Here is an 18,234-nt window from a genome sequence, read left to right on the forward strand (position 1 = left end):
TTGTGCTGAAGCAGAAATAATTGATGTTGTATATCAACCATCCTTTATTTTAGATAAGAGAAGTATGGAACACTTACGAACTGGACTTGGTCAATTACCAGAACAAATGTCGTTTGATTCGTGGATGGGATGACCTGTTCAACAAAGTAAAAGAACACATTAATAGCGTGTCTGCTATGAAGCTATCACCATACTACAAGGTAAAATGCAGAAAAAAAAGCCAATTTAATTTAACTCTACCTTCCTGTCTTGTTTAGTATATGTGATTGTCAGCAATATTAGCTCTTTAGGTTGACAAATAATTAACTGCATATACATTCTTTGTTACTATTAAATGACTGCTTCCACTAACAATTATTAGCAATGAAACTTTCGATATTATTAAAATGAGTATTAATGCAGTGTATAAACTTTCAGGTGTTTGAGGAAGATGCCCTCAGCTGGGAAGACAAACTGAACCGTATCATGGCACTCTTTGATGTCTGGATAGACGTCCAAAGGCGATGGGTCTACCTGGAGGGTATCTTTACTGGTAGTGCAGACATCAAGCACTTGCTGCCTGTTGAGACCCAGCGGTTCCAGAGGTAACATTTTAATTGCTTTTTTCCTTTTTTGTTTCCCGTGGGAAATCTCAGGAACAGGCCTTATAACTTCATGACTTCAGTCTAGCACTCTCCTAAGCTGAAACATGAATTGTATTCTTACCTAGTCTGGTTTGATTACAGCCCAGACTTAAGTTCATCAACCAAACAAAGCAAGAAATGCCTGTAAACAGTCGTGACTGTGAAAGATTTATACTAAAAAGGGTAGCATGCAGATTTTAGAAGTAGATTGGAATTAAGTGATTTTTCTTGCGAATTCCAATCAGGTAGCTCAAGGATTTTTCTGGCTGTACAACGCAGGTTGATTTCAGTTGTCACAGCCTTTAGTCTCACCCTAAAATGCTGTTTTCTTCCTCCACTTTAAGTCATTTTGATCATCTTTCCACACACTTCCAATCACATCAAAGAATTTTATGCATCTCTTCAGGAAATGAAGAAAAGTAGACCTTCAGCAGTGGAATTACTGTAGTTAACATTGCACAAAAGCTAGATTTTGTTGTTGTTGTCTTGAGGTAAATTAAGATCTATTTGGGGAATGTAGCCTTGTGTTCCATAGGGCAGTGGTCATGTAGAGACAAATAATTTTGGAATTCTGCAGGCCTGTGGTTACTGAATTTTACACTATTGTACCATGTTATTTTACTTACAGCATCAGCACTGAATTTTTGGCACTGATGAAAAAGGTGTCCAAATCCCCACTTGTGATGGATGTTCTTAACATTCAAGGAGTGCAAAGGTCACTGGAGAGACTGGCAGACTTGCTTGGAAAGATCCAGAAGGCACTGGGAGAATACCTAGAAAGGGAGAGGTCCTCTTTCCCTCGGTAAGAAATTGACTTCAGTTGACTCTTGAAGTAAAGTAACTTGATGTTTCTGTACAGGAACGTTCTGTTAGGTAAAGCCTCTGCCAGTTTTTACTTATCGTGTGTATAAGATGTTACAGCTATATATCTGTGTCCTTCAAAGTACAGAATTCATTTATAGCCACTTCTCAGGAAGTGGAACTAAAACTTTACTTGATCATCTGTGTCTGGTCTTGGGATTCAGAAGTTACTTAAAGAACCATTGCAGCTGATTTCTGTAATCTTACAGATTCTCTTTGGAACTGCTTAATTCTGGCATGTGATTGAAGGACAGTGTCCAAACTGTCACAGTCCAGTATTTAAGTTATTGATTCTGACTTAACCCATAGTTGTTAACAAGTTTATCACATAGCATGAAGGCATAAGTGTGTGACTCAATGTGAGGAGGTAGTGAGTTGGAGTTGTACCTGTATTAATTCAATCCCAAGCACTGTTGTGTGGGTATTTCAGGGATGGATAAGTAAAGAAAATACCCCAAAGCATGGAGTTACGCGTACGCTTTTGTGTGGTATAGACCATGTGAACTGAGACTAAGTCTTAGAACTGAGCTCTTCCAGCAAATATGTGGTTCTTGCCCTCTTACAGTGCTGGAGAAATGAGCGACAGTTATTCCTGTATAATAGCTGTCTATGAAGTATGAATAAATAAAAAGTGATAGTTGGAGTGGTGATACAGATCTGATTTTATATGATTATTAGGTTTTACTTTGTTGGTGATGAAGACTTGCTTGAAATCATTGGAAACAGCAAGAATGTTGCTAAGCTGCAGAAGCACTTCAAGAAGATGTTTGCTGGCGTTTCTAGCATTATTCTCAATGAAGATAACTCTGTGGTTTTGGGAATATCTTCACGGGAAGGAGAGGAGGTAGAGTCGCAGTGTTTCTTTTTTAAATAAAATTTTGTAAATACGTGAACACAGATTGACTTGAACATAATTCTTGCAGGTGCTGTTCAAAACACCTGTCTCCATCACAGAACATCCCAAAATCAATGAGTGGCTCACTCTTGTTGAGAAAGAAATGAGGGTGACCCTTGCTAAATTGCTTGCAGAATCTGTTACTGAAGTAGAAATCTTCGGAAAAGCAACATCAATTGATCCAGCAGTCTACATCTCTTGGATTGACAAATACCAGGTATCTGTATGCAACACTTCAGCATATTGCAGCTTGGGTACTTTATTGAGGAAGACTATCTGATGAGGATTCTTCTTTTCACACAGGCTCAGCTTGTTGTACTGTCAGCCCAGATTGCATGGTCTGAGAATGTTGAGTCAGCCCTCAACGGTATGGGTGGAGGTGGGGACAGCAGTCCTCTCCAGTCAGTGCTGGCCAATGTGGAGGTCACACTCAACGTCCTGGCAGACTCCGTGCTGATGGAGCAGCCACCTCTTCGCAGAAGGAAACTGGAGCACTTGGTAAGTGAAAACCTCCTTTCCTCTTGTGGATTAGGAGGTGAGGTTTTGTAAAAGGTTAATGAAAAATCAAATAGTCTGACTTCTCTTTTTTCCTCTAGGGAAAAAAAAAAAAAAAAAGTTTAATGCAATTTAAGCAACTACATCAAGCCCTAGTCCTGTAGATGGCTGTAGTTTTTAACTCTGCTCATCTTACTGCATGATACCATATTATAGCATATAAAAGCTGTAGAGTTCCTGGCTTTATTAGCAAAGGCTTGTATTGCTGTGGTCTAATGAGTTGTTTCATTCTCCAGATCACTGAGTTGGTGCACCAGAGAGATGTTACAAGATCGCTGATCAAAAGCAAGGTCGACAACTCCAAATCCTTTGAATGGCTCAGCCAAATGCGGTTCTACTTTGACCCAAAACAGACAGATGTACTGCAACAGCTCTCCATTCAGATGGCAAATGCCAAATTCAACTATGGTTTCGAGTACCTTGGTGTTCAGGATAAGCTAGTACAGACACCTCTTACAGACCGCTGTTACCTGACAATGACACAGGCCCTAGAGGCAAGACTTGGAGGATCACCATTTGGTACGTTTGTACTGAAGTACAACGAAATCTTGAGACAAGCATATAAACTTCTATTCTCTTTAATTTATAGCTTTAATACAAGGTTTCAGAATGTTTTAAACTATGACATTTAAGAACAAAACAGTCTTTTGGGGAAAGAAGGTATAACCATTTTGGGTTTCTTGTAGGGGACCTTTAGATTCAGCATGCTGGCAGATTACGTAGTTGGGCACTGATAACTCGGACTGTAAACACTGAAGCGTGTCTGTCTCACTTCAAAAATAGGTCCTGCTGGCACTGGTAAAACAGAATCTGTTAAGGCTCTTGGACATCAGCTTGGCCGCTTTGTGTTGGTTTTCAACTGTGATGAGACATTTGACTTCCAGGTAAGCTGTTTGATTTAAAAAATGTAGTCTGTGCTAGCAAGCACTAGAAATCTCTTTAGAAGTTTAAAATAGCCAGCAGTGTTTACTTTTGAAATGATCACCTATAACACTTAACTGAGCAGGTATCCGTGGGTCATACAGACACTCTATAACAAAAAAATGCCTGAAGTAAAATTGTTTGTAGGTGAGGAATGTTCTTCTGATTTTTTTTGTTTGTTTTTCTCTTTAGGACTGATAGTTCAATAGCAGCAAATGGAGGGAAAGGAATAGGAAGTACAGGGATGTGGAGCTTAAGACTGGCTTTAGGAAAGTAGCTTAAACTGTTTAATTCATCTTGATAGTGCTGGTTTAATGGAGAACAGAGGGGAATTTGAGGCTGCATGATTACCAAATAAACCATGGCAAAGCTAAAGAGTTTGCCCCAGTATGTGAAGGATTACTCAAAACTAAGAAAATTTACCCAGATATTTTAAAATTACTTACATCTTCAAACTGAGAACCAGATGAAATGCTTCAGTCAATTGCAACACAACAGATATCTCAAAATAAAACCTCTGTGAGGTTTTTATTTAAAGAGAAATATAAAGCAAAGACAAGTAATCCTACTCCTTGGACTCCAGTGGGGTGTCCATATGTTCTGTGTTGTGATTTTTTCCTGTACAGCTGTGTTTGATTCATTTAGTCAGTGTTTGGCCTCTAATGGTGGCCATAAGAAAGTACCTAGGGAGGGAAAAAAGCAGGAACACAGTGCTTGATACTCCTTCCTTGCACCCAGTCCCCTTCCTACCACTGACAGTAGGGATCCTACCACAGTGGCAGGATCACAAAGTCCCAAGCTGACGTGGGTTATTCTCTATTCACGCTCCAGTGAATCTTTCTCCAGGTACTCATTTCTCTGACTCAATGCACGTACACACTTGCTTCTATAGCATTCTCTAACAAATAGTTCCACAGTATTATTATGCACTTTACAAAGAAGCGACTTCTTTTTGTCTATTTTTAACAATTCCCTGGTTCTTGTATTCAAAAAGATGGTGAACAGATGATTATTGGCCATCCTGAACTACTGTGGCTTTTAGACATGCAGTGTTTTGTAGTTCTAGTATCTGCCTTCTGATGAAGTACTGGAACTGCACCTGGCATTACTATCAATAAGCAAAATAATATGCAATGGGCTTTCACTGTTAGGCGACTACACTGCAGTACCATAGTAATAGAAAGCTGCAAATATCTGAACTTCAGAACCTTGGGTGCACTGTATAAAGCACTCTTCTCTGTTCCTTTTGCCTGTGCATTGGCAAGAATAACTGTGCAACATCAGTGAACTTTCCTCTCTACGCACAGGCAATGGGACGCATCTTTGTGGGACTTTGCCAAGTGGGTGCATGGGGCTGTTTTGATGAGTTCAACCGACTGGAGGAGCGCATGCTGTCTGCTGTTTCACAGCAAGTTCAGTGCATCCAGGAAGCCTTGCGAGAGCATTCCAACCCCAACTATGACAAGAGTACGTTATTATTTATTCCTTGTAGTATTGTACCATTTCTTTAATATCCTTCATGCTTTTTTGTTGCTCAGTTACATTTTTGCCAAGCAGTCCAATAATGAAACCACTTACCATCAAAGATTAAAATCTTGAAGTAATCAAGTATTTGAGTTGCAGAACAAAAGGACGCGCTGTCCATTACTGTAGCAAACTAAATTAGAATACCTGAAGTATGACTGCTGTCCTCGTGGTGACTGAGCACCGGCTCACTTGTAACTAAATGTACCGTCTCTTTTCAGCTGCAACACCAATTACTTGTGAGCTGCTGAACAAACAAGTCAAAGTGAGCCCTGACATGGCTATCTTCATCACCATGAATCCTGGCTATGCAGGCAGATCAAATCTGCCTGACAATTTGAAGAAGTTGTTCCGCAGCTTGGCAATGACAAAACCAGACCGTCAGCTGATTGCCCAGGTCATGCTGTACTCCCAAGGTTTCCGCACAGCTGAAGTCCTTGCCAATAAGATAGTACCATTCTTCAAGTAAGTGACAAGTTTGTTTTGAGATGCTAAATGTTGAGCTTATTGTTCAAATCTGTGATGTTTATTGTACAACATGCTCAGTGAGTTACAAAGATTATTCCAAGTAAGCAGTGGCATATATTTTCTTGAATGCTGCGTTGGTTTCGATTGAGAATCAAATTTTGTCTTTCTTGATTCGTAGGCTTTGTGATGAACAGCTGTCCTCCCAGAGTCATTATGATTTTGGCTTGAGAGCCCTGAAAAGTGTACTGGTCAGTGCGGGTAACGTGAAGAGGGAGAGGATTCAGAAGATAAAGCGTGAGAAAGAAGAGCGTGGTGAAGTTGTTGATGAGGGAGAAATTGCTGAGAACTTACCAGAACAAGAGGTAATTTGTGTGTGAGCTCTTATCTTCTGTGACAAAGTACAGAATGCACACTAAACAGAGCAAATGCTCTGCAGCGTTCATCAATTAATGTTAAGCCATGCAAGCAAAGCAATGTTAGTTACAGGAGGTGATAATTAGATAGCTTAGAAGCACTAAGAAGTGAAATAAGTGTTGAATTTTAGGATTCCTTGAAGAGTAATAAAAGACTTATGAGGTGGTGTGTTCACAACTCTCATTGCTGCCCAGTTCTTTTGAAGTTAATTCAAAACAAAACAAACAAAAAAAAACTCTGTTTTGAGGGTTACGTACCTACAGTTGTATAAATTAAAAGTCAGTAGGAATTCATTGTGTAGTTTCAAAGCTGAGCTGCCTGCTAATGGTTGTTTTTTACCTAGACCATCCTGGTTTGGTGCTTTATTAGTGAAGTGTTCCCCGTCAAACACACTCAACAACAAAAAAAAAGTCACACAGAATGGTTTGGGTTGGAAGGGACCTTAAAGATCATCTAGTTCCAACATCCCCACCCCCAAGTCTCAACTAAAACATGATTTTCTCTACAGATCCTGATCCAAAGTGTATGTGAAACTATGGTACCAAAACTGGTTGCAGAAGACATTCCATTGCTGTTCAGTCTCCTTTCTGATGTATTCCCTGGAGTACAGTATCACCGTGGGGAAATGACAGCCTTGCGAGAGGAGCTTAAGAAAGTGTGTCAGGAAATGTACCTCACCTATGGTGATGGAGAAGAAGTTGGTGGCATGTGGGTTGAGAAGGTAAAATGCAAAACTGAAAATGTTGTGGAACTGAAATTAATGTGTTTGTAAGGCTTAACTTCCCTTTTATTATTAAATTATTCATCTCTAAGTGAGCAATACTTAGTGACTACCAAAGTTGAGACTTACACATCATTTTTTCTGTTGCAGGTACTTCAGTTGTACCAGATTACACAGATAAATCATGGGCTGATGATGGTGGGTCCCTCTGGAAGTGGAAAGAGCATGGCTTGGAGAGTACTGCTGAAAGCTCTCGAACGGCTGGAAGGTGTGGAAGGTGTTGCTCACATTATTGATCCAAAAGCAATCAGCAAAGATCACCTTTATGGTACTTTGGATCCAAATACCAGAGAATGGACAGATGGCTTGTTTACACATGTCCTGAGAAAGTGAGTCTTCAAGAGTACGAATGAATACTGGACGGTGGATTCGTGCCTTGCATGTTCTGGTTTTATTGGGTCTTTGTTATATATAGCCTGTAAAACTGCAATATAAATTTATTTTAATTACAGAATTATAGACAACGTGAGAGGTGAATTACAGAAACGTCAATGGATTATCTTTGATGGTGATGTAGATCCCGAATGGGTTGAAAACTTGAACTCTGTTTTGGATGACAACAAACTGCTTACTCTGCCAAATGGAGAACGTCTCAGCCTTCCACCAAATGTAATGCTACTTTTTATGTGATACTTGCTTTCATATAAACCTGTTGCTTTTACCTTGATCTGTATTGGTGCCTCTCCCATCACTTGTCACAAGCAGAGTAATACTGATTTCAGGTAGTGGTTAATTAGAGTTAGGAATTTCTGTGGAAACAAACATTTCATGTTATGCTTGTTCTGACCCTGTGAGACAAGTGTGATGAATTATAAGGAAGTCTAGGGTAGCAGGCAATAATGATGAACTTAGTTTGGGATAGTTTAACGCTGTTCTTAATTCTTCAGAGGCTAAATACAGGGTAACTTACTTTAAAAGTTCTGGGTGTGGGTTTAGTTTTTTTTAGTGTGTATTTGTTTTTTTTGTGTTTTGTTTTGTTTTGTTTTTTTTACTTAAAAATCTGTTTTAAATTTCTGCTTTTTAGGTGCGTATCATGTTTGAGGTACAGGATCTGAAATATGCAACTTTGGCTACTGTATCAAGGTGTGGCATGGTCTGGTTCAGTGAGGATGTTCTCAGTACAGACATGATATTCAATAACTTCCTGGCCAGACTAAGAAGCATTCCTCTGGATGAAGGTGAAGAGGAGGCTCAGCGAAGGCGAAAAGGCAAAGAAGATGAGGGAGAAGAAGCAGCATCCCCGATGTTGCAGGTATAGCTTAGATTACATTCTGGGCTAGTGTGTCTGAACACTTGTGTCACAAGTAGTATGGTGTACTTCAAACTTAAGGCAGCTTAATTATACAAAAGCTGACGTCCTGATTTTATTTTTTTTTAAAGAACGTTAAAATAAGAAGCATTTCAAACCTTAAACAAAGTTACTTCCTGCTGCCTGGTAATCAAATGAGAAGCAAATGCTTTAAGCAGTGTTGTTCTCCCCTGACAGATCCAGAGAGATGCTGCAACAATAATGCAGCCGTATTTCACCTCCAATGGCCTCGTAACTAAAGCACTTGAACACGCTTTCAAGTTGGAGCATATTATGGATCTCACCCGGCTGCGCTGCCTTGGCTCTCTGTTCTCAATGCTGCACCAAGCTTGCCGCAACGTAGCCCAGTACAATGCCAATCACCCAGACTTCCCAATGCAGATAGATCAACTGGAGCGTTATATCCAGGTAAATATAATATGCTGCTGGGTGACTCCTGTGTCTGATATGTCAGAATAGTAGCTGGATTTCATTTATCAGTCATTAAGTTTTGTTCCATTACTGTACAATCAAGCAATAGCTGCTTTTCTTGCTTCCTGCAGAGGTACCTGGTCTATGCAATTCTCTGGTCTCTCTCTGGAGACAGTCGTCTGAAAATGAGAGCAGAGCTGGGAGAATACATTAGGAGAATCACCACTGTGCCACTGCCAACTGCACCCAACATACCGATAATTGACTATGAGGTAAAACCTTTCTTAAGCCAGAAGTGTTGCTGCTTTGAGGTCTTACAAGTCTGCTTTAGAATTTGGAGCCAAAACTTAAGTTTTATAGTTTCTGGCTTGTCAGTGAACAATGTTCTGATCTACCTGTTCTAATAATCACATCAAATTTGATGCTACTAACTTACTATGATTTTTAATAGTTTATATGTATACGCTAAATTAGATATATATATTAAACAGATCAAACTACGTTCCTGTTCTAAATTCCAATCATGTTTTTGTGTTCTTAGGTGTCCATTACGGGTGAGTGGGTGCCATGGCAAACCAAGGTTCCTCAGATTGAAGTTGAGACACACAAAGTTGCAGCTCCTGATGTTGTAGTACCAACCCTAGACACAGTTCGCCATGAAGCATTGCTGTATACTTGGCTGGCAGAGCACAAACCTCTAGTACTCTGTGGCCCGCCAGGTTCTGGAAAGACCATGACCCTCTTCAGTGCTCTCAGAGCCCTGCCTGATATGGAGGTACACAAGAGAGTGTGTGCGCACGTTTGTACGTGCACGTGTATGTGAATTAAAGGGTAGTAACTAGTCACTTATCTTAAAGATTCAAGCAGTCTTGAGTTAGCACCGAAGTGATTTGCTAGGAATTCAGTGGTGCTTCCACCTCAGTCAGTCATGTGAAAATACAGAAAAAAATAAAAATGATGTTGAGTAGCATTTAAATGTATTTCTCAAGATCCTTAGCCCAAAAGCTACTTCCTGCTATCCAGCTTCAATAATAGAGGAGCATTCCTCCATTTGGTATTTTAAAACCTTGAATAATGTTTAAGAATAGCTCTTGTCCTTCAGTGTATTGAGGTGGCATAACAGTAATATGAAGCTGTAGTGTTCTAAGTACAAGGCTGGGCAGGAGTTTTTGCTGCATTGTAAATGGAAAACCTGTTGTGGGAAGCATACAGTGTACTACAGTCAGTGACCTGAGATGTAGATGATACATGGACATCCACTGTGGAAAGCTAAGCTGTAGCATGCCTGGTTCCAGGGCTCTTAATAAGCTCTTTCAAGCTCTAATGCATTTTGACTTATTTATTTTCTCTTCACTATTCTCTTCTTAAGGTGGTTGGACTCAACTTTTCTAGTGCTACTACACCAGAACTGCTCTTGAAAACTTTTGATCACTACTGTGAGTACAGGCGCACGCCTAATGGAGTGGTGCTGGCTCCTGTGCAGCTGGGAAAGTGGTTGGTGCTGTTCTGTGATGAAATCAACTTGCCAGACATGGATAAGTATGGCACGCAGAGAGTCATATCCTTCATTAGACAGGTTTGTTTTCCTTTCTAATTAACTATATCATAACAGTTATCTTCACAGAAACTTAATGGTACACTGATTTTGGTTTTGTTTTGTTTTCTTCCAGATGGTGGAGCATGGAGGATTCTATCGTACATCAGATCAGACATGGGTGAAACTGGAGAGAATTCAGTTTGTTGGTGCATGTAATCCACCTACTGATCCTGGAAGAAAACCTCTCTCACACAGGTAATGTACCTAGTAAACAACTGTGTAGCTACAGAATAGGGGGGTCAAAACTGAAGCACTGACTATGGAATCCATTCTTAAACACTTACTTAATACCAGTTGTGCTCAAGCTGTGTTCTTTGCTTTTGAACTAACTACTAGTCAGTTCTTATCCTGACTGACAGTCAATGGCCTCATTGTATTTCTTGAATAACCTGTCTAACATGCAATGGGTACATCAGAACGCTTTTAGGTCCAAGGCAGTAAGGATCAACTAACAAACTGCAGTTAATGTTGGGAATTTTTAATAAAACTGTGATTTAATTTTGATTTAAAAAAATAATAATATAGACTGTTACTTGACTTTCTGGACTATCAAATATGCTAATCTTTCAGATTTTTGCGACATGTTCCTGTGGTTTATGTGGACTATCCTGGGCCAGCTTCACTTACTCAGATATATGGAACATTCAATCGTGCGATGCTAAGGCTGATCCCATCACTTCGCACATACGCAGAACCTCTCACTGCTGCTATGGTAGAATTCTACACAATGTCTCAGGTAATTTGTTGAATACAACCTCAAATTCTAATCGGTCTTACTTTTGGCCAAATCACTTAAGGTGTATTGTTTCCCTTAATATGTATGGGGCTAGCAAAGTAATATATGGCAATTCAAGGACTGTAAAATGGGGCAGAATTCTGGGACAAAGTAACAAGTATATTATATTTTTATATATAACTAATATGTATTATGTATTTGCATTTTTAGGAAAGATTCACTCAAGACACACAGCCACACTACATCTATTCACCTCGTGAAATGACTCGATGGGTGAGAGGTATATTTGAAGCATTAAGACCACTAGAAACCTTACCAGTTGAAGGCCTTATCAGGATTTGGGCCCATGAAGCTTTACGTCTCTTCCAGGACAGGTAAGAAACATGAGATGGGGGGCTATAGGGGGTGGAACTTGGGGACGGGACAACAAAAAAACAAGCACAGAATGAATTTTCCCCTACTCCTCCAGCTTTCATTTGCAGACCAAAGTTCATGTTATGTAGCTGGAGCGTATCCTTCCACTAGAGTATTTGTAGTCACGGATGTTTTTCTTTATCCAGGCTTGTAGAAGACGAGGAGAGACGCTGGACAGATGAGAACATTGACATGGTTGCTCTGAAACACTTCCCCAATATTGACAAGGAAAAAGCTATGAGCAGACCTATCTTATACAGTAACTGGCTGTCAAAGGTAATAACTAAAAAAAATAGAATAGTTTGGGAGCAATTGACTGATGCAGCTTTTATGACTGTATTAGCATGATAATCAGTGTCTGTAATTTTATTAAGCTGATTTCTGAGAAGTTTTTACTATGGATATCTGAAGTAAATCACTACAAAGTTAGTAGCTGTTATTGCAAGGGTGCTGTTTGTAAGTTCTACCATAGCATATAAAGGCAGTTTGAAATAATGTTTCTCTAGAATAGGGTAACATTTCTAGAAAGTTGCTAATATTTACTGCGTATGGAATCTCTTGGATACGGTGTGACCTTCAAACAACTCTGATACTGTAAATTGTATAGTGGACTGTCTCACAATCTGAATTGATACAGCTGGGCAATCTGTAGAAATCCTGCTGGATGAAGGCAAAGGTCCTTCTAATCTGCTACCCTTCTTAGGCATTTGCTCTTGGTCAGAGAAAGGTTGTTGGAATGGGGAAGTGAGGGGAAGCAAGTCTTGCAGTGTCTGGCAGCTCAGGCTCAACTTATCATAGATTCAGTGTTTCAACCCCATGCTGCTGTCTGTGGCCCTCTAAGCTGTGGACAGACATGCTCCTGGGCAAGTTAAATGTGTACAGCATTTTTAAGTTTTAGTAGGGGATTGCTTTATTAGATACTCTAATATTTCTGCTTTCATCTAGTAAACAATTGATTGCTAAGCAAAATACCCTTAATCTTAACGTCCATACTGTATTGACTGATTCTTCTAGGATTATATTCCAGTGGATCAAGAAGAATTAAGAGACTATGTGAAAGCCAGGCTTAAAGTCTTCTATGAAGAAGAGCTGGATGTACCGCTTGTTCTGTTCAATGAAGTCTTGGATCATGTGTTAAGAATTGACCGGTAAGTTGAGACTTTGGTTGCTGTTCATGTACATCTTATTTAGAGACTTTTTCTAAAACAGAGAAGCCTCTGTAGAGTCTAGGAAAGGAGCTTGATCCCATTCCTTTCCATAGATGACCTACTTCAACCCTTCAGAGAGCAGGATCCTAGCTGGAGAGATGTGTGTTGTCAGTTGTAGTGCTAGCTTGAAGTATAGGTGCTCAGGGAAAAACTTCAGTGAGTTGATAACGTTTGACCAAACATACTCATTTGTTCTTTTTTCAGAATCTTCCGTCAACCACAGGGCCACTTGTTGCTCATTGGAGTCAGTGGAGCAGGGAAAACAACCCTCTCAAGATTCGTTGCCTGGATGAACGGTTTGAGCGTCTACCAAATTAAGGTTGGCATGCTAATTTTACTCAACAAAGACTATGTCAAAACTCATGCTTCCTAAATATCTGCCCCTAAGAAATCCCACTAGAAGAAAACATAAATAACAAATGTTAAATCTTTCCAGGTTCACAGAAAATACACAGGTGAAGATTTTGATGAAGACTTGAGGACAGTACTGAGACGTTCTGGCTGTAAAAATGAAAAAATAGCTTTCATAATGGATGAGTCAAATGTATTGGATTCTGGATTCCTGGAGAGAATGAATACTCTCCTAGCCAATGGAGAGGTAAGAAGATTTTAAGTAAATTCTTTAAGTGGCTTTTTACAACTGTAAGATGCTACAATATTATCTTTTGAATTAGGTTCCTGGTCTCTTTGAAGGAGATGAATATGCCACCCTCATGACTCAGTGTAAAGAAGGAGCACAGAAAGAAGGTCTAATGTTAGATTCACATGAAGAACTCTACAAATGGTTCACCAGCCAGGTTATTCGCAATCTCCATGTTGTGTTCACTATGAATCCATCGTCTGAGGGCCTGAAGGATAGGGCAGCTACCTCTCCTGCACTCTTCAACAGGTAATTGCTGTATATCCCCCTGTACATTATAAATACTATTAAAACAGTATTTTGGGGAAGCCTTCACAAATGCTTTTGTATTTCAGGTGTGTCTTGAACTGGTTTGGAGACTGGTCCACTGAGGCACTGTACCAAGTTGGCAAAGAGTTCACGAGCAAAATGGATCTTGAGAAACCAAATTATATCGTGCCTGATTACATGCCTGTTGTGTATGATAAGCTACCACAACCACCATCACACAGGGAGGCTATTGTTAATAGCTGTGTGTTTGTTCATCAGACTCTTCATCAGGTATGTTTGCTTAACGTTGCTGAACTTGTGCTGATTGCTATGCCACAGCATTGTGCACCAGTTCCCTAAAAAGCATGATTTTTGGCACTTAAATAGCATTAAAACCAATGCATAATCAACAATTCCTTCTTCCCTAAAGGCTAATGCTCGTCTGGCAAAACGAGGAGGCAGAACCATGGCAATCACACCACGCCACTATTTAGATTTCATCAACCATTATGCCAACTTGTTCAATGAGAAGCGAAGTGAATTAGAGGAACAGCAAATGCATTTGAATGTTGGCCTTAGAAAAATCAAGGAAACAGTTGACCAGGTACTTATCTTTAAAACTGCCTTTTATAATGCTTGGAGTGATAAAATAGATCTCCATGTTTAGTCTGAGTTCTCCCATCTTACTCTCTTTCTTAGGTGGAAGAATTGCGGCGTGACCTAAGAATAAAGAGTCAGGAACTGGAAGTGAAGAATGCAGCAGCCAATGACAAGTTGAAAAAGATGGTGAAAGATCAGCAGGAAGCCGAGAAGAAAAAGGTAAAAATCTTTGTTAAATCTCTGTAAGTAGTAAATATTCTTGTTTCTAAAACATTAGAGCCTATAGAGCAAATACTTGAGGAAGTTCAACTTGTAAAAAGCAGTGTTTTCTCTATGAAACTTCTACTTAGGTCATGAGTCAGGAGATCCAGGAACAGCTGCACAAGCAGCAGGAGGTCATTGCAGACAAGCAGATGAGTGTGAAAGAAGACCTTGACAAGGTGGAGCCTGCTGTCATTGAAGCTCAGAATGGTATGTGAGCATATGAAAAGATAACACTGTGGGACTGGAACTAGAACTGAAGTATATGGGAATGTGTTTTGGTGTGGTCTGAGCTGGTCCTGTCTGATAATAGTGTCAGCTCTTAACATGGAGCTGAACAATGTTGCAGAAATTCCTAGTATTTGAGCTCTGATTTTGTATTGTTAGTAGTACTGAGCTGATACTTGATACTCATTATGACTTGTGGCTTTGTTTCTGGCAGACCAGGTAGAGTTATTCAGTCTATGTATTCATAACAAAAGCTCGTAATCAGAAAGGCTGATGATGCCTTATTATGGCAAAGACAGCTTATGCTAAAACTCTCCCTTTGTAAAACTGGGTAGAAGAAACATTCTTATTATAAAGCTTTAAATAAATAATTTTAAGGCAGCAAAATAAGTTGCCTGTGGCCAGGTGGCAGGTTAACTTTTGTAAAAGTTTGTATTGTGATACAGTAGTTTTGATTGATATCCAGTACTATCTACTTCCGTTTAAAAAAAAAAAAAGCTCAGCTTCCTTTTGGAAACTTGAAGCATTTTTATAGATCCACAGTACTTGAACAGACTTCAGTAACTGTTTGTTTTCCTCCCAATCAACTTTCATCACCTTTCTGGCATTGGTTAGCTGTGAAGTCAATAAAGAAACAGCACCTGGTAGAAGTCCGTTCTATGGCTAATCCACCTGCAGCAGTGAAGCTGGCACTGGAGTCCATCTGCCTGCTGCTCGGTGAGAGTACAACCGACTGGAAACAAATACGGTCCATCATCATGAGAGAGAACTTCATTCCAACCATTGTTAACTTCTCTGCTGAGGAAATCAGGTAAAGTGCAAATGTGCATTACATGGATAAACTATTCACAAAGGCGCGGTAGGTTGTAATTGGACTTTTTCTCTAATTGCTTTAGTAGCACTGGACTTCTTTTGAGACTGATTTACTCCTGCATATAACGATGGCTTGTAATGTAGGTGGTACAGGAAATAGACCACTGCAGCAAAGGTGTATCATGCACACTGGGACAAAACAACTGCTATTGAATAACTTCAAGGCAGAATTTCAAATCTGTATGCTGCTGTGCAAAGCCATGTTATTAGCTGAGACTAGTTTTCCAGGAGTAACTGAATAGGTTGTTCAGGCTGACCTAGGTGTCCTAACATCTGAGCAGGTTAGAGTACAGACCTCCTGAATTCCCTTCCAACCCCAAATTATTCTGTGATCCTGTGAGCAGTTAAGCAGTTAGTGATCAACTAGTTACAAGAATATGTTAAATATCCTTATATCACTGACATGCTGATACAATTTCTGACAATTTCTGATACAATGTCTTGAACTAATTAAAACATCAGCAAAATTGCTAGGAAATATTCTTGCCAATTGCGAAAGATAAACCACGGAACACCTACATGCCAACATTCAGTGGACTCATGCTGTTTCTAAAAACTTCTCTTGCAGTGATGCCATCCGGGAGAAGATGAAGAAAAACTACCTGTCGAATCCAAGTTACAACTACGAAATTGTAAACAGAGCATCGTTGGCCTGTGGGCCTATGGTGAAATGGGCAATTGCACAGGTAAAGTCAGTACTGTGGGAAAGCAAATGGAAGGTGAAGAGTGAGCCTGAAGGCATGTGACAAGGGTCTAAAGGCTCTGAATTTACCTCTATTCAGCTAAACTTTGCAAGCTATTTTGCTTCAAAGACATTGGTAGAAGGTTCATATGGATGCATTTGGGTTGTGTAGTACTGTGCCAGAGAACTAATTGGCAGTTGTGGTATACTTTTTGTGCCAAGAAACGTTTGCTTTACAGCAAACAGTAGGTGTTCCTTTCTCTATAGTGTGATCTTACAGGACAGTTACTTTGAGTTTTCAGCAAGACAAATGCTGGAAAATGCACTGCAGTCCTCTTAGTGAAACTTCTGTTGTCTCCATCTAGCTTCACAGTAGGGTATGCTCACGGACAGCTCTGTTAAGGTCTTTTAGTTAGACTTTTCATTACTCGAATGGTTTTCTAAAGGAAACAGGTTTTGGGGAAGGTGCCCCCAGTGTGAGATACCTGAGGGTGGTTTTACTCACCTGCTGATGTTCAACACAACAGTATGCTTGGCTTGCTAAAACTGTGGCTTCTATGAATGGTAGTGATGTGTAGAAATTCAATTTAGCTTCAGTCTCGCCAATTGCTCCTATCTTAATTGTTCTGTGGCTTGGCTATTCTAGGAGAGGCAGGTGACCTCAGTACTGGCATGAACATCTGCTTAAGTATTTCAGCAAAACAGTGTCACACACTAACCAATGTGGTCTCAATCTCTTGTGTGTCTACAGAGCAATTGCAAAATTGCTTTTGTTCTTGGACTTGGTTTAAACTAAAGTCTTAGAAATTGATAGACAGTCCTTAGTTTCTGTTAAGCCGCCCTTAATTCTTCTACAGATCGCAGTTACTTAAGCTTGAAAAGATGGAATTGCTAGTGTATTCCTGCATGCTGGGGTTCTTGTTAACACATTTCAATTTAGAAAGCATAAAGGACTTATTTACCGTTTGCAGCTTAACTATGCTGATATGCTGAAAAGAGTAGAACCTCTACGCAATGAACTGCAGAAGCTGGAGGATGATGCCAAAGACAACCAACAGAAAGCAAATGAAGTGGAGCAGATGATTCGTGATCTCGAGGCCAGCATTGCACGTTACAAAGAAGAATATGCTGTACTGATTTCAGAGGCTCAGGCTATTAAGGCAGACTTGGCTGCTGTAGAAGCAAAAGTAAGACCTTTTATGATTTTCCATTCCTTCACCTTTGACAGTTCGAAATTGAACCATTCTTCAAAATCCCTTCTGATGAGGAAACTGGGCTGCTGCTTCTTTACAGTGCATATGAGCTATCTCTTTCATCCCTAGATATCATCAGCTTCTTAAGCTATTGAAACTTGGCTAGAGTTAGACATGTCAGCTCATGTTGCTAGTTAATTAACAAGACAGTTCACAGCAGGCTTAAAATAAACGGGAAGCCTTTGGAAATAGTCATGCTTGTAGTGTAATATTGCAATAGGACTTTCATTTTTTTGAAGAATTTCTTCATGTATTTGGTCTAATCCACTAGCATGTCACTACTATGCCACTACTTAACCTTTTAAACTCTTCAAGATAACAGTTGAATACCAACATAGTAAATTAACACTGGAGTGTAGAAGCACAAATTTAATTTAATTCTAAGCTTTTAATTTTAAATTGGACTTAGATTCAGTATAAGTAGTGTCCCTGGAGACATTTAATACTATAAGAAAACATCATCTAAAGACACTGCTTCACTTATTTCTAGGTCAACCGTAGTACAGCTCTTCTCAAGAGTCTTTCTGCTGAACGTGAAAGATGGGAGAAGACAAGTGAAACTTTCAAGAACCAGATGTCCACTATTGCAGGAGATTGCTTGCTTTCAGGAGCTTTTATTGCCTATGCTGGTTACTTCGATCAGCAGATGCGTCAAAACTTGTTCACTACATGGTCTCACCATTTGCAACAAGCAAATATCCAGGTAAAGATAGCATCATGACAACTTAACC

General features: G+C 39.7%; 1 protein-coding gene across 1 annotated transcript in view; it reads left to right on the forward strand.

The window, feature by feature from the left end:
* The window catches only part of DYNC1H1 (dynein cytoplasmic 1 heavy chain 1), a 43,575-nt gene that overhangs the window by 13,437 nt on the left and 11,904 nt on the right, over positions 1–18,234 (forward strand). The window contains exons 21-55 of the mRNA XM_084521733.1: positions 54–200; positions 418–584; positions 1,252–1,425; positions 2,163–2,328; positions 2,408–2,596; positions 2,683–2,877; positions 3,171–3,453; positions 3,718–3,818; positions 5,163–5,322; positions 5,601–5,844; positions 6,026–6,209; positions 6,770–6,982; positions 7,133–7,371; positions 7,495–7,651; positions 8,067–8,294; positions 8,529–8,759; positions 8,894–9,034; positions 9,304–9,537; positions 10,132–10,338; positions 10,433–10,554; positions 10,930–11,095; positions 11,306–11,469; positions 11,656–11,785; positions 12,524–12,657; positions 12,922–13,036; positions 13,154–13,315; positions 13,392–13,606; positions 13,693–13,897; positions 14,037–14,210; positions 14,306–14,425; positions 14,557–14,677; positions 15,311–15,506; positions 16,137–16,254; positions 17,222–17,437; positions 17,994–18,206. Of these exons, the coding sequence (XP_084377859.1) occupies positions 54–200; positions 418–584; positions 1,252–1,425; positions 2,163–2,328; positions 2,408–2,596; positions 2,683–2,877; positions 3,171–3,453; positions 3,718–3,818; positions 5,163–5,322; positions 5,601–5,844; positions 6,026–6,209; positions 6,770–6,982; positions 7,133–7,371; positions 7,495–7,651; positions 8,067–8,294; positions 8,529–8,759; positions 8,894–9,034; positions 9,304–9,537; positions 10,132–10,338; positions 10,433–10,554; positions 10,930–11,095; positions 11,306–11,469; positions 11,656–11,785; positions 12,524–12,657; positions 12,922–13,036; positions 13,154–13,315; positions 13,392–13,606; positions 13,693–13,897; positions 14,037–14,210; positions 14,306–14,425; positions 14,557–14,677; positions 15,311–15,506; positions 16,137–16,254; positions 17,222–17,437; positions 17,994–18,206 (6,231 nt within the window). The remainder of the gene's footprint in view (positions 1–53; positions 201–417; positions 585–1,251; positions 1,426–2,162; positions 2,329–2,407; positions 2,597–2,682; positions 2,878–3,170; positions 3,454–3,717; positions 3,819–5,162; positions 5,323–5,600; positions 5,845–6,025; positions 6,210–6,769; positions 6,983–7,132; positions 7,372–7,494; positions 7,652–8,066; positions 8,295–8,528; positions 8,760–8,893; positions 9,035–9,303; positions 9,538–10,131; positions 10,339–10,432; positions 10,555–10,929; positions 11,096–11,305; positions 11,470–11,655; positions 11,786–12,523; positions 12,658–12,921; positions 13,037–13,153; positions 13,316–13,391; positions 13,607–13,692; positions 13,898–14,036; positions 14,211–14,305; positions 14,426–14,556; positions 14,678–15,310; positions 15,507–16,136; positions 16,255–17,221; positions 17,438–17,993; positions 18,207–18,234) is intronic.

This window comes from Aythya ferina (genome assembly GCF_964211825.1).
Source record: "Aythya ferina genome assembly, chromosome: 5".
NCBI lineage: Eukaryota > Metazoa > Chordata > Aves > Anseriformes > Anatidae > Aythya > Aythya ferina.